The sequence below is a fragment of the Vicia villosa genome, unplaced genomic scaffold, assembly GCF_029867415.1.
Source record: "Vicia villosa cultivar HV-30 ecotype Madison, WI unplaced genomic scaffold, Vvil1.0 ctg.000041F_1_1_1, whole genome shotgun sequence".
NCBI classification, from domain to species: Eukaryota; Viridiplantae; Streptophyta; class Magnoliopsida; order Fabales; family Fabaceae; genus Vicia; species Vicia villosa.
In genome coordinates, this window is record NW_026704972.1 from 1,109,914 (window position 1) to 1,125,977 (window position 16,064).

The following is a 16,064-nucleotide window of genomic DNA, read 5'->3' on the forward strand; positions in this document are numbered from 1 at the left end:
GCATGAAAAAAATATCTTTCACCAACCAACAATTAAACTAGGAGTGAAGAGCATGCAAAACAACAAGATTTGATAAAGGTATCCTCCAAAACCACCATTGACAAAAATAGAATTAACTCGAAAAAGGAACAAAGGCTCTCCAAAATTCAATAAGCATATTGAACCACTCAAGCTCTTAATGATTCAGATACTGGATAAGATTCGTCAATCAAACACAAGTGAGTAGTATATTTCTCAACTCCACTAAGATTCATAATGGTTAGTAAAGCATTAGACTCAATAAAGGTCTAATATAATTTTTATTGATATAAAGTCGCGTTCTAAAGGAATATTGCGCGTGTGGATCGAAGAAGTGTGGCATATCGTACAAGATAGAAGAACGAGCCTAATGTAGGGCACCACATTCCAAAGTGGTGGAAGAAATAACACACAACCTCATAATTAGTTGAGCAAGGCTAAAACTTTTAAACATGTGATCAATGAAACAAGTTTTTTATCTAATTTTTATCTCTTTCTTGCTCCATTTTACTTTATTTTTATTCGAATCTTATTTATTAATTGAAATACTCTAAAAAGAATACGTACTTAACACTCTTTGAAGGAGTTAAGAAACTCACAGTTGAAGGACAAAGTTCCTTCCTCAATATAATCTCTTATAGAAAATGAAATTACAATTACGAATTCGTTATGGATATGACAAATTATAAATCACATCACTATTAGAAGGATCCACATATATTATTATTTTTTGATTAGTTTCGATGTATATATGTAAAACTTTATCCAAAATATTCAAACATACATAAAATGAGAAACCATACACAATAAGATCATCCATAAGATCTTCAATCAAATTTTTAATAAAATTAGCAAAACTACTAATCGTGCATCGTTGGATAGTGTCTGGAGCATTGAGAAGACCAAAGGACATCCTCATGATGGAAAAATTGTTAAAAGGCATGTGAAACTGGAATTCTATTGGTCCACAAGTGCAATATAAATATGGAAATAACCTGAAAAACCATCAAGAAAACAATAATGCAAATTACCAGCCAACCGTTCGAGCATCGGATCCCCGAATGGTAAAGGAAAACGACCCTTCCTGATTTCTTGGTTTAGTCTCTAGTAGTCAATGCATACCCTCCAAATGTTTTGCACTCTAGAGGTAATAAGCTCATTGGCATCATTTTTAACCAATATTAGTCCAATTTTATTAAGAGCCTCTTGTACATGACTTACCCAATTATTTTCAGAGATGAAGTATGTGATACCATATTGCAAGAGTTTGGTCACCTCCTTTTCTACAAAATCTAAAATAAAGGGAATAAGCTATCTTTGAGATTTGTCTGACTGGTTTTTCCCTATCCCTAAGTAGTAATTAATGCATGCACATTGACAGTTAAATATCAACAATTCCGCCAATGTCCACCCAATTTCCTTCTTGTGTTTCCTCAATAGTTGTAGTAACTTATGTTATTGTTCAAATTCAATTTTAGATGAAATTATTACAAACAAAAAAATTGTGCTCCCTTCTAAAATTTCATATTTCAGATTTTCAGGAATTGAGTCAGGCTCTAAAGCAAGTGGTTTCTCAATGGATGGTAACATTTTGGTAGTACGAACTACATATGTAACATTAAATTTTTCAATAGAAATATCATAAGAAATATCCACCTACAAAAACTCAACATAAATGAGTATCGATACAAACACCAAAAGTATAAGTGTTATCAAAATTAATCAAAGAAAAAATGAATAGAGAGTAAATCATGATATGTTTCATTAGCTAAATTAGCAAGCAATTCTATTTGAAAAAGTGAATGCTCTTCCATGCAGTATTTCATACCATCAAATATGTTAAATTTTAAGATGTAATCACCAAATTACATGGAAAGAGTTTCAACATTAACATCATTTTTTATTTTTACTGCTTTGAAGAACGACATGTCTAAAATGATAGGTGCCCTACTAGACTTTGTCACTACCTCAATGTCTAGAATGAAGATATCTCTAGGAAATATCAATTCATTAACCTGAACAAGTACGTCTTCCATTATTGTAGTTGGGCGAGCACTGATTCTATTTGTCAACTGAATGATAACACCTCCATTTTATAAAAGGTTCGAAAGCAGGAGTGTTAAAAACATATGTAGGCATAATATTAATGGAAGCACCTAGATCTAGAATGACATTTTAAAACTTATTATCACTTATGGTACACGAAATGGGAAAATTTCTTGGATCTTTGATTTGTTAGGGCATGGACTCAATGAACGCATAAACATTATGCTACACGTTGACTTTTTCATCCTTCTCTTATGTGTGCACAATTCCTTGAGAAATTTGGTATATTTAGGGAAATTGCTTAATTGCTTCAAGGAGTTGAATGTTCACTTTCACCTTCCTGAATGTATCTAATATTTCCTTGTCCCTATCTGCCTCATCCATTTTTTTACTCCTAATTGTCTTTTGAGGAAAAGGAAGTGGCGTGTAGGTTGTTTTTGCTGAACATCAATAAATTCAGGTGCAACCACTTTTTTAAGTGATGTGATTAGTGCATCTTGATGCATATTATCCTATATTTTTACTTAAGCATTTATTTACTTTATTTTGGTTATTCTTATGTTTTATCATGTTTTTATATTTTACTTTATTTTTGCCTTTAATTGATTTTCGTACTTAATTTCCAGCTTTAGCAGCTTTCGGGGAAACGATCATAACTGGAGTTTCGGAAATCCGATTGAGGCGTTCTAATAATCGCCGGAAAGCTAAGAGAGAGAGCTACAACTTTCGTGTTGGAGTCGAAGTCAGATTCGGAGTTCATATATTCCAGAATTGCGTTTGAAGCTGCTGCATTATTTTTATTTTAGTTTTGGATCGTTATTTGGGCCTGGATTATGTTTTTGACCTAGTTGGGTTGTAAACAGGCTGTCTTGTTTTTCCCTAATACCCTAGCAGCCGAAACACTGTTCACGTTTTACTATTCACTATCAAAAGAAAAATACGCTTGGCTTTGTACGATCATGAGGAACTAATTTTCCAAGAACCAATCTATTGTATTCGGATTCGGCTTCGAGGTCTCTTTATAAATTTCATGTTAATTCGTTTTCCTTTAAAATCTTTCTATAATTTTAATTGATTGCTTAATTTGATTGTTGCTATAGGATAGATTCCTTAAATTCGATTGTTTGTATGGTCTAGAATCATAATCGCGGTAACGTAGCTTTTGCATTATCGCGTTCGATCAAATTGCGTTTGCTTAATTCATAATAGTATTAATTCGTTTGCTTAATCCGTAATTCAAGAACATACATCATATAATAGCTATTGCGCTTGTTAGTGGTTATTATAGTCGAATAGGAACAAACCATTTAGGGAGTGAAATTTTGTAGGGATCGATGATAAATCGGAAGTCGACATAGTAGGTTGGCTCGTTTTAGCTTAATTATTAATCACTTAATACTGCATTTTAGCTTATTTGAATCCTAAACCAACCCCCCCAATCGATTTTAATTAGTTGATAATAAACAAGAATCCTTGTGAGACGATATCCGAGTTGTCGTTACCGTTACTACATTACAGTTTTTACAAAACACTCGTTTTTGATCTGTGTGCGACAACGGATCATGATGGTTTAACATTTTTTCCTAAAATCGAACTAACGACAGCTTAGGAACATTCAAATTTACTATTGTGTAGGCAAGTAGTCGTTTCAATTCTTGAGTCAACATATGATTAATTAAAGTGGTCAGTTGTATGATCTGTATTTCCAAAATTAAAATGGTGGAGTCTGTTCTTTGTTGAAATCGTACATTTTGGATAGTCATTTGCTTGACAATATCCTTTAGTGAAGGTTTAGATCTACCCATTTGTGGATTTTTTTGGCCACTGCCAAGAGTTTTTTGTGCAAATGAATTTCCATACTTTAAGTTTGAATTTTTTTCTCCAACTGGAATGGTACCAGTTAGTGGATAAATCATGATTTTTATACCAGTCATAGTTATTTGTTGGGTTGAGGATTGTATATATTTGCTGCATATGCTTGTGAAAAATCAATATTTCGAGAATCCTCTTGCAAGGTAGAACATGAATATGTTGGACGCTTAAGAGAAGTGCAAATTCCACAAATTCTCTTTATTTGAGCTTTTTCTAATGCCAGCTATTTTACCAATGAATTAAGTTCATCAATTTTTTTTCTAGATTTTTGTGAGAAGTAGAAGAAGTTTGAATCTCATTCATTCCTCTTGTCAATACCACTGAATTGTTTCTGGATGTGAATTGCTGAAAGTTAAGGGACATATTCACAATCAAGACTTTTACCACTTCTAGAGTCTTATCGACAAGTACTCTTCCACTAGCAACATCTAAAATGTTTATATCCATAGGTAGTGAGCCCTCATCGAAATATTAGATGAGAAATTGTATACTAATCTAGTGTTAAGGATAACTAGACACTAATTTCTTGAATCTCCTAATAGTCATTCAAGGATTCCCTGTAAACATTCCTAATTGAAGCAACTCTTGAGGTAGACTAATATTTCTAGAAACACATTCTTCAAATCTTTCCAGCTTGTAACAGACTTTGGTTCAAAATAGTATAACCAATGTTTCATAGCACCTTGAAGTGAGAATGAAAAAACTTTCTGCTTGATATGGTCCTCTGTTACTCTTTCTGGGTCCAGTGGTGTAAAATCCAGTACCAGGAATTCATTCAAGTGTTTATTAGGATTCTTACATAAGACCACTAAAATTTGATAACAAGTGTATTAAACCAGATTTAAGTTCAAACGATACAACAACTTCGTGATATTTAATATACAATGCATTTTAAGTTACATTAGGTGCAACAAATCATCTTAATGTTCCTAGAGTTTCAGCCATTTTATGATCTCTAAATTCACATTCAGAATCAAATAAATAATGACTGGAAACATAATCACTTTCACTATCACTAATGTGTGCACTAGTACTAGTTTTATTAAGTCTATGAACGAATGAAACGTTTTACTTATTTCAGGATCAGTGAATGCAGACAAAAGGAACTGGACCTAGTGCAATATGAGAAGAAAACAATGAAGCACGACAAGTCTAATAATTGCAACAATGTACCTATTACTAAAATTAAAGTAGAAGATAAAAAAATGATTAAAATAAAAAGTAAAAATATAAAATGTCACCAAAATTATCTAAAACTCAAATAAAATCACACAATTTCAAATTTTTTCTAGAATGACACGCCATTATTTTTTAAGCAAAAATTAAAAAGAGGACCAAATATATTTGAAAATGTTGGATCACGATTTTAACAAGTTTGCCACCGAAGAAATTACCGGGTCGAGTCGCGGATCGGTACGCTTTCTTTAAGACGTTTCGCGGTACTGCCAAAATTATGCAAAGCAGCTCTTAATAACCACGTCGCCTCACGTCGCCTCCAGGATAAAACAACTCAGTTCTATACTATACGATTACTACCTGCACGGTAGATAATCGGTCTAGAAATACACCCTCAGATGGTACTAGGACCATTCAGATATGGTAAATACCGTCTTAGTATCTGGTATAAACCAGTCGTAATAATTTCTCTTCTCTAAAGAGAATCCAAGAAAAAAAATTATAATTGATAATTTCTCAACTCAAACGAGGAGAAATTAATATTATTCTCTAAGGAGAATTCAAGAAGGTACTCAGAAAATTCAACGAGTAGAAAGAAAGGGGGAGAAGTTAGCGCTTCAACGAGTAGAAAGAAAGGGGGAGAAGTTAGCGCTTCAACAATTCGAAAGACGCGGAGTTATGAGAGTGAGGAAGGAAAAACTCAAAATAAGTTTTTGGTGTGTTTTGGAATGAAACAAATGACTTCCTTATATAATGAAGTAAAGTAGCCAAGATTTCTAATCTAAGCGATGTGGGACTAAGAAATTTTTCCAACTAACATACAATGTGGGATTTGACTTAATGAACTTTTTCAATTCATCTCCCTATATTGGAATATATACATAATGTTCCAACATAAAATAAAATGGGATAGATTTTATGAATGAACTAAAAAAGAATCGAAACTATAATTTAAACCGATAAATTAATATTTTTATATATAAATAGAATTTTTTAAGTTGTAAGCTCTGTTAAGTAAAAATAGCGAGTTGGTGATAAGCTAACTTATAGCTTATGACTGATGATTGATAGCTTATAGTTTATAGTCGATGGATGATGACTTATAGTTAATAAGCTAGTTGAACTGTTTGGTAAAATTAGTGGCTCAATTAGTTAATAAGTTAAAATGACCTAAAAGACATTTAATATATAATTATTTTATTTTAAATTAAACTATAAACTATAAGCTAAAACGATGTTTGATAAATAAGTTATAAAATAATAAAATAAACTATAAACTCGTGATGAAAAGATTGTTATCAAACATGTCTTTTATTGTGATATGAGTTTATAAACTATGAAACATAAGCTATAAACTCAAAACTTGTCTTGCCAAACAGGGTCATAGTAGATTAATAAAACCACATCGTTATAAAAGAAAGGGTTAAATATATTGTTTGTCCTTATAAATATCTCAACTTTGACTTTTAATCTCTTTAAAAAAATAGAATTTTAGTCATTATAAAATTACTTTTGTACGCCGTTTTAGTCTATGTAAAAGGACTAAAACTACGTACAAAAATAATTTATAGAAACTAAAAATCGACTTTTTTTCTAAAGGAATTAAAAGTCATTTTAATAATTTTATTGGTACTAAAATGGAGTTACAACATAGACACCACATGAAAGATACGACATAGACACCACAAACATATTTATGACATTAGATAAAAGAATATATTATCTTGAAAATCATTGTATTCAATGTCTTGAAAATAAAAATAAATAATTTATTTAAAGAATATTTATTTTATTTAAAACCTTTAAAAAGTAACACCCTTGTAAAATAATCATCCTATAATGTTGACGGTGTCGTATATCCTTTATTTTATGTCCACTTATACTTCCTATGTGGCATGAATAGTCCACTCGGACTGATTTACTTTTCATGTAATAGAGTTGGCGACTATGTAAACTGGTGATGCTTCAACAAACTATATACAGTGTGGTGGGAGATACAATAGCCTATATAAATTGCATACTATATAAATAAACAACATACATATTGTAAAATATTCAAAAACATTAAAAAAAATAAATGAAAATCACCTGAAATATGAAAACAAAAAGTAAATATAGAATTTTTCTTCTCAAATAAAAGGAATTCTTGCATTTGCAATGTTGCTAATGTCAGATCTAAGTGGCACACAAGAATGAAAGTAAAGAAGAAAAACACTACAAACACTCTATTTTCAAGACTCTAACGATCACTCTCTTATTTACTGAAACCAGTGTAGGTCTCACCACTTTATATTGGACTCATTTACAAAATGTGAGACCAAATGTTAAAAAGTGTTGAAAAAAAGATTGTTCTTAGCACTCTTCAACAACAAAAGATGATTTCATTCATTCATTCATTCATTCATTCATTAATGTGTTATAAGACCAACAGAAGGATGTGTATAGCTAGGCCACTTGAACTTATACAGCAACAGCAGTGCAAGTTGTGTCCATATGCATCTGCTTCATTGCTTATCATAACTAAAAGGCGCAATAAATGAGTGCAGTACATATACCTCTCTGATTTAAATCAAATCAGAAAAATGAAAGGAAAAAATACTGCATATCACTCAACAAACTACATGTCATGAAACACCTATGTCAGTTCAAAAAGAATTGATACTAGTTTATTCAGTGTGTTGCAGGGAAAGATAGTAAGTTGTTCTTCAAGTCATTTCTGGTTGAGGTCAAAGCATAAAACTACCTTAGTCCTAAAAATCACATAGATGGGTCAAAATAGCTTCTGGTAGTACAAGGTACATGTAGATGCAATTTTCAGACACAATACTCACACCCTTCAGGAAGGCCCTTAATGATAAATCATGCAACAGCCATTTCTAAGTTATCTATTACTGAGAGAAGTGTTTACAATTACAATGAACTACACTATAAAATTTTGTATTATTGGTATTATATGCATAACTGAAAAACAAACCATCTTGATCGTAACTATAGGTTTTTCTTGAGACTGGATGTGGAAAAGGACGATCTGGATTTTTGATTGGGCTTTCCTGTTTTGTTGCCATCTGGATTGGAACTTCTAATAATGAAAAGAAAAGTCTCAACAAGCATGGCACCCACCAACCCAAGAATTCCTCCAGCAGCATTCTGAAAACATAGATAAGAAAAAGATGAGAATTCAATGTAAAGAGGGGATGCGTAGCAATCTATATGGTATGCTATAATTTGGACTATTCGGTGGTCTCGTAAGTAGAAGGCGTTCAACTTAGTTTCTTAGGATGTGGATAAATTAAAAGCTTGGATTGGAGTTGGCTTACTGAGAGACTATCTGGTTTTAGATACTGTGTTTCATCTCCGTTGACTAATAGTCTAATACTGCTGCTTGTTTAGGTGTTTATGAAAATTTTGGCATATAATTTAATATGTTAGATATTATACTTGTTCTTTGGTGTTTCCAGGGATAGTTTGTTGGGGTTTGGGAGTTAGAAGGTTGGCTCCCTCTCAGGTTAGTTTGTAATTTTGTGGCCTAACTTAGCTTTTGTGAAACAAACTTTTTTAGCTTATAGAAAAATGTAATGCAAAACAGATTTTAGACAATACCATGGCAGGACTGTGATCAAACAGAGCTCTAAATGCTGCAAATCCAACAAGATAGCCAGTAAACATTGTAACAATAACATGCAAACCTGGAAAAAAATCAAGAAACAAAATCAAATAAAAAATTGAGAGGGGAAAAACATCTCCTACCAGAGGCAATGCAACCGCTTCTCTATGACAACGGAGAAACTACAACCGGTGGCAAGTCGCACACCTAGAAACTAGAGAGGGGGAAAACTCTGTATATATTGGTAATATGAATTCAGTTTATTTACTTTGTCATAATAGAAAATATTAAAGGGACTATGTCTTCAGTTATATCAATACTCACAATCAATGAGGAAAGTGTATCAATATCATCATAACGGTAAGCTTATTAAGTTATCCAGCGAAAGGTATAACTATCAAAAGTGAACTAAAAAAGCAAAATTGCAGCATTGAATTTAAATGATATTCAAGTGTTTGAGCATCCTGCTCCTACATATAACATAACAAGAACTGTAAATCAGTTATTGCACAAAGATAACTAACATAATCCAACAGTACCACCAATATGCTAACATAAAGTAAAATGTTTACAGTCTACTTTCCAATGCCAGGCATGAAGTGTCGTATCCTCAATGCATGAAGATGGTCATCAAGGATGAAATGCAATAAAACGCAATGACCCCTTGTCACATCCAATTCCACATACATGTTTTATTTTCTTTCTATTTCATTACAAATATCACGTTTTCATGTTAAGTTCAATTAAGAACTTCGTATGAACAAATAAACTCCATTACCATGAAAATACCCAATAAAACAAAACAGTTGACAACATTTGAATTAAAATTTTGCAGCCGCACTAATACTAATAACTGTTGAAAACAAACCAAAAAAAAATCTGTGACCAAACTGCATTACAATGTATGACACATTTGGTTTCGCAACGAAGTAAGGTACTAAAAAATAAGGTCATTGAGCAAAACAAGCTACTCAATCCAGCAATGTCTAAGCTCAACCAGTAACTTGCTCAATTTGGAGCAAGATCTTGTCCGCATCATTATGACTCTCGTATGACTCGATAACGAAATCCAATATCTAAATTATTAATGTTGATGTTTTAGAGCTTTAGATAAAGGAGGGAAAAGAAGAAGAAAAATTGAATCGTTTTTATGGTTTAATGTGATTTGATACAAAAGACTAAGTTATTCTAGAATAAGAGCAAGATATGATACGATACTTTTCATATCATCTAACTCGTATAGTTTTCTTTTGCAGCCATTAAAGGCATTTCAATACTAGTGTGATTTCAGCTTCAGAGAAGATTCATACTATAATTGAAGAGGTCGGTTATCTGTCCGTGCAATCTCTCGATCTCATGAAATTTATGGCTATAATGATCTTTTTCCAATTTGTTTCTTTAAAAGTGTATTAAGTTAGTGGTGGTGACTTGTTTGATATTACTTTACATCACAAACTACGGTTGACATATTTTCCTGTGTTTGATAACACACAGTTAGGAGTCGAAATCTTTATTCCCACTTCATATCTCTTCCACTGGCCATACTTCCCTAGTTAGTTTCTAAACTAATCAATTTGCAAAACACGATTTTGGGAAATGACGATTCTTGCATAGATGAGAATCTTGACACTGACTCCAATGAGGCTGAGGATACTACTTATAACAAAGGGGATCAACGGTCAAAAGAAATTACTGATGTTGCAGTTGAACTTAAAGTTGATGATGACAGTAAATCAGTTAATCTTAATAATACTAGCATACCACTAGTCGGCTATGCACCTAAAGCATCCAAGGCTTCCACTTCATCTAGTATTTTTAAATGCGTAAAAGATTGTGAAATGATCTCCATCATGTAATCAACCCAGCAGCCGCACTAATACTAATAACTATTGAAAACATGCAAAAAATCTTCTGTCCAAACTGCATTACAATGTGTTGCATACTTGGTTCAGCAAATAAAATGAGTAAGGTACTAAAAAATAAGGTTATTGAGTAAAACAAGCTACTCAATCCAGCAATGTCCAAGCTCAATGAGTAACTTCACAAACCAAAGCTTCAAAGATACTCAAATGACTCACATTTTTTTTAGTGATAAGTCAAGCAGGCTACTAATGAAAGAACCTTTTTCATTTTACCAATAACTAACTACACATAAAACTTGATTGATATGCTAAATGCTTATTCATAGTAGATAGAAAAAGTGAAGAAGAATTTACCAAATCCTAATTGATCTTTGTAAGAAGAGAAAGGCTCCTGAACATCTTCCTTTGGTGCAATATCCTTAACAAGCTCCTTATATGCTTTCCTCTCAGCTAAATCTTCCAACTTTTTTAACCTCGCTTTCAATTCTTCACTCTTCATACCAAATCATCAACATAAAAAAGTTTAATTATATCCTAAGATCAATTTTTGAAATCGGAAAAATAAAACAAAATAAGAAAATTAATTTCCGAATATGAGAATTATGAAAAACAAAAAGGGCGATGAAATTAGGGTTTGACCTTTTCTCTGGGTTTAGGGCTTGAGAAGACAAAGGCGGTACCGGATAGGAGTGGGGTCAATTCGGGTCTGGTAGATGGATCAGAGGCGATCCAGACAGCGCGAAGTGGCTCGTACGGTATTTGGGATTGGAGGAGGAGATCGGAGGAAGTTTGTCGGTGTTGAGAGGAGAGAGTGTGGTCGTTGGAGGCTCCGGAAAGGAAAACCCGAATGGAATTGGTGGTGGATAGGACCAACCCGACCCGGTTGGAGGTGTTTTCAGCAGGCATTAGTGGTTTCTCTGTAAGTGATGATGATGAGACGCAGCGGTTTTTGCTACTGATAGATTCAAAGCAGCGGATTTGTGTGAAAAATCGCAGAGAAATTAAAAGCGTTTGATCCAAACACGGAAATGGAGATGTGTTTTGAAAATCTGCAAGTGATGACGATGATGAAACGCAGCGGTTCTGCTAGTATAGATGATGTATTAGATTAAAATTTATATTTAATTATGAGAAATGATAAGCTTACATTGTTTTGTTACACCACACCTTATTTTCATACATAATATGTACAATACTTATTTTTTTAATAATTTATTTTGTTTTGAATTTTGTGCAACAAACTTTTGCTTTGTTAAAATTCTGGGTGTAATATACGGTGTATGAAAGTAAATTGTAAGAATAGCATAGCTCTTTAATTATTAGGATTGAATGCCAATCTAACTCCATTTAAATCTTTAAGCCTTGTACCTCTATTTAAACCTTAAACCTTATTATCCGGTTTAGTTTTAATTATTATTGGAATATTCAACTTTTTTACTATTATTTTTTTTAAATATTAATCCTATAAAATTATTTTCCATTATTAATCAATATTTTGTTAATTTAGACAAAAAAAATTAAATTACTTAGATGACAATGTAAAACTTACATTTTCATTAAAAATATAATTTATACTTAAAATAAAAAATAAAATATTTCATGTTTATAAAAGATGCAGCATATTGAGTAAAACATGATGTCTCTAAAAATATTTTATAGTTAGACTACTAAAAGACCCGTGCGGAAATTTTATAGTTAGACTACTAAAGGACCCGTGCGTCCGCACGGGTCATGCAAAATCGATATAAATAATAAATAAATATATAACGATGGTTAATAAATATATATGAATGATATGCAAATTAAAAAGAAAAAAACATTTGAAATTATAATTGTCATATAAATATTAATTTAATCTAGTTAAAAAAATATATACTTTAGTGGAAAAAATAAATGAAATAATTAAGCAGTCATATATCCGTGCGTTTGTACGCATCATACAATATCGTTATAAATCTACCGTGAGTAGTTTATCTACCCGTGCATTCGCACGGGTCACACAAAATCAATATAAATAATAAATAAATATATAATGATGATTAATAAATATATATATAAAAGATACGCAAATTAAAAAGAAAAAATATTTGAAATTATAATTGTTATGTAAATATTAATTTAATCTAATTAGAAATATATATACTTTAGTAGAAAAATAAATAAAATAATTAAGTAGTCATTTACCCGTGCGTTCGCACGCATCATACGAGATCGTTATAAATCTACCATGAGTAGTCATCTATCCTTGCGTTCGCACGGATTGCACAATGTTATAAATATTAAATAAATATAATATATGTGATTATACTTATTTGATTTGCTAACAGGTACCAAACTTTTTTGTCCAAATTTTGTTTATTGTCACTCATACACCTATCTTATTATAAGCATTTGAAATCTTTTTCACTTATTTTAAATAAAAATTTCAATATATTTAATAGATATATTTTTTCAAAAATATAGTTATAGATTAATATATACATATAAAAAATAAAGGAAATAATTAAGTAGTTATCTATCAGTACTAAATAAATATAATATAGTGATGGTTAAAAATATAAATAAAATATATACAGATTAAGTAGCTTTGACTCATCGAAAAAAATATATTTTAGTAGAAAAAAGAAAACAGTTAAGAAATCATTTACCCGTGCATTCGCACGGTTCGTACAATGTCGTTATAAATAGTAAATCAATATAATATAGTGATGGTTAAAAATGTATATAAAATGCAAAAAGAATACCAAATTTTTATTTTTATAAGAAATTATGTATTCATCCATCATAATTGTTTCATGTTAAATGTAATTTTATAAGTAGTTTCGGCCCGTAAAAAAAATATGTTTTTCATAAGAAATTTATGTATTTATCAATCATAATTGTATGATGATTTTTTATAAAAAAAAAACAAATATCAGTAGCAATCATAATCTCATAGTGACTATATATAATAAGGGAAATGCTAACAAGTGCTCCAGGGGCACTCTTTAATAGCTTTAAAAAGTAAGTTTTTCTTGGAAATATGCGTAATTAATGCATCGAAAATTGAAATGGTGAACTTTTGAAAGAATATTTTCTATATTTAGAATGCTTAAAGAGTGCCCCTGGGGCACTCGTTAGCATGACCCAAAAATTATATATAATGGAAAAAAATAAAGATTATAAGTTTTAAAAAATTTCATAAAAGAATGCATTAATTTTGTAACTTCTATAAAAATATTATCATTAATTTATTGTGATTGTTATTTTAGTTCCTTCCCATATTCCATATTCAATTTAACTTAGGTTTTAAAGTTCGTCCCACCAAAATCCACCGCCCGCCAAAACTTGTCTCGCCTATTCGTTCAGTTCGTTTTGACTTAAAGTTTGTCCTGCGCCAACTCGCCATCTTGAATGTGTATTTTAACAAAAAATATTATATACGAAACATATTTCATATACGATTTTATGAGCTATTAACAAACCATCATAATAATTTCATTAAATTTTAATAAGAATCTAAAGGGATATGAATGTTTATTTTACAAAAGAAAATATTATATTTCAAATATATTTCATACATGAATCTATGTACTATTAAAAAACTACTGACAAAATCACCTTCACTTCTTCGATACAATCTTAAATTATCCTTAATAGATATTATAAATTAATGTTTGTCCATTTATTTTTGTGATGATAAAACTTATTTTTGTTATATTGACTAAATCATCTTCACTTCTTTGTTACAATTTTTTTTTTGTTATATTGTCATTTTGTTTGAAAGTTGTTATGTTATATTGTCATTTTTTTATGATAAAAACTAATTAGTTATGATAAAACTTATTTTGTTTATTCATTATTTTATTCGTTAGAAGAAGTATTTGGGACTGTAATTAAATATGAGTATTATTATTTAAATAATAGAGGTATTTCAAAGGTCTATTTTTGTCTTCCGCTAAAAAAAGTTTGTCCAAAATAGTCTTGTGAATTTCGTGTATTCACCTCTTATTATTGTCGATGATTTTTTTACCAAAAACAAATGTTTGTAATATTTTTTTAGTTTAACTGATAATATTTTATCATAAAAACATTACTATAGTTTTTTGATAAATTAAAATTTTGATATAATTTATTATTGTCATTCAATTATTGTTTTCCCATTTTTTATTGTCATGCAATTAATTTAATCTTTAACTAATTTAATCTTTAACGTAAAATGACATTTAAAGATACTAAATAAGGCTATTAAACTATTATAATTAAGTTAATTACATAAATTTGGATACTACTTTATTATTAAAAAAATTGATTAATTGAGAGATTGAAACATTTATGATTAATTGAGAGAATGAAACAATTGATACATGTGCATCCCAGAACACTATATAGGAATAGACAATATATATCCTGATATTATATCTACACAATCATCCCAGAAAAAGCTAAACTGCCAAAAATTCTTAACTTTATTTCCTTTCTTTCAAAAAGATAGTCAAGACTTGTGATACCAAAGTATAATATAATCTGGACCAACACATGAAACACTTGAAGCAATGAGACCAACACATGAAATACTTCAAGCAAGACCAATAGTTTGTTGCTTTGCCAACTCAGTGTCGTATATACATTTTGCTAGAAGCACTGAGAAAAATAATGCACCAGTAAATTACTTAAGGACTCATAAAGGTGAACAAAGATCATTATAAACATAAGACAAAAAGGCCCTAACCTAGAGGATATCTCAACTTATCATGTTAGGTTGAATTCCAGCTTCTTTTCCAATAATACTCAGTACCACTCTATCATTTTAAGAAACAACACATGTGTTTTTCGGACTTGTATCATTGTAATCAAAAGTATTGAGAAAGTTTTTAAATTTTAACATATTTGAAAAATAAAACCTTTATTTTTAATCACTTAATTATTATATAACAATTTATACATTATTCTATTTTGTCTACATAAAACAACATTCTATCAACACACAAAAGTATAAATATATAAGCACAACAAAAGAGAAAAAGAGTGTCAAAGTGCTATAAATCAAATTATCTTTTGATTGCCTATAACATTATTTGAAACTCTATTGTACTCCACATAGAAATTAGTAAAGAGTTTTGAAATCAATACATCACATCAATATTTCTTAAGTTTATAGTGTTGTGAATTCAATGCCAAGAACAAAGTATAAAACAAGGAAGAATAAAGGACAAGGAAGAAGAGGAACACAAGAATTAGTTATAACTGCTATTCTTTCACTTTCTCTTAAAACAAGATTACAAGTTTACAAGAATAACAAATAACCTCTCTCACCCTAAATTAGGATTTGCAGCTTAGCAGTGATGAGAGACTAGTATGCTATTTATAATAAAACCTAACATACTAACTAATGGGCTTTTTCAGCAAGGCCCATTACACAAGCCAACTTAATAAACAATCTAACTTAACAAATTAGGGTTTAAACACTAAAACCTAATTTAACATGCTAACAACCCTAGCATCTT

General features: G+C 30.5%; 1 protein-coding gene across 1 annotated transcript; it reads right to left on the reverse strand.

The window, feature by feature from the left end:
* Positions 1-7,750: 7,750 nt before the first annotated feature.
* Positions 7,751-11,703, reverse strand: LOC131622737 (uncharacterized). The gene is made up of 4 exons (XM_058893779.1): positions 11,218-11,703; positions 10,933-11,071; positions 8,713-8,798; positions 7,751-8,259 (listed from the first exon to the last, which is right to left on the reverse strand). The coding sequence occupies exons 1-4, from the start codon at positions 11,482-11,484 to the stop codon at positions 8,101-8,103; spliced, it is 651 nt and encodes a 216-aa protein (XP_058749762.1). The 5' UTR covers positions 11,485-11,703; the 3' UTR covers positions 7,751-8,100.
* Between the last annotated feature and the right edge of the window lie 4,361 nt (positions 11,704-16,064).

Coding starts and splice junctions, on each gene's coding strand:
- LOC131622737 (XM_058893779.1), bottom strand. CDS start 11,484: ATGCCTGCTGAAAACACCTCCAACCGGGTCGGGTTGGTCCTATCCACC. Junction 11,072..11,217: donor GCCCTAAACCCAGAGAAAAG/GTCAAACCCTAA, acceptor TTTGGTATGAAG/AGTGAAGAATTGAAAGCGAG. Junction 8,799..10,932: donor CAAAGATCAATTAGGATTTG/GTAAATTCTTCT, acceptor ATTTTTTTCCAG/GTTTGCATGTTATTGTTACA.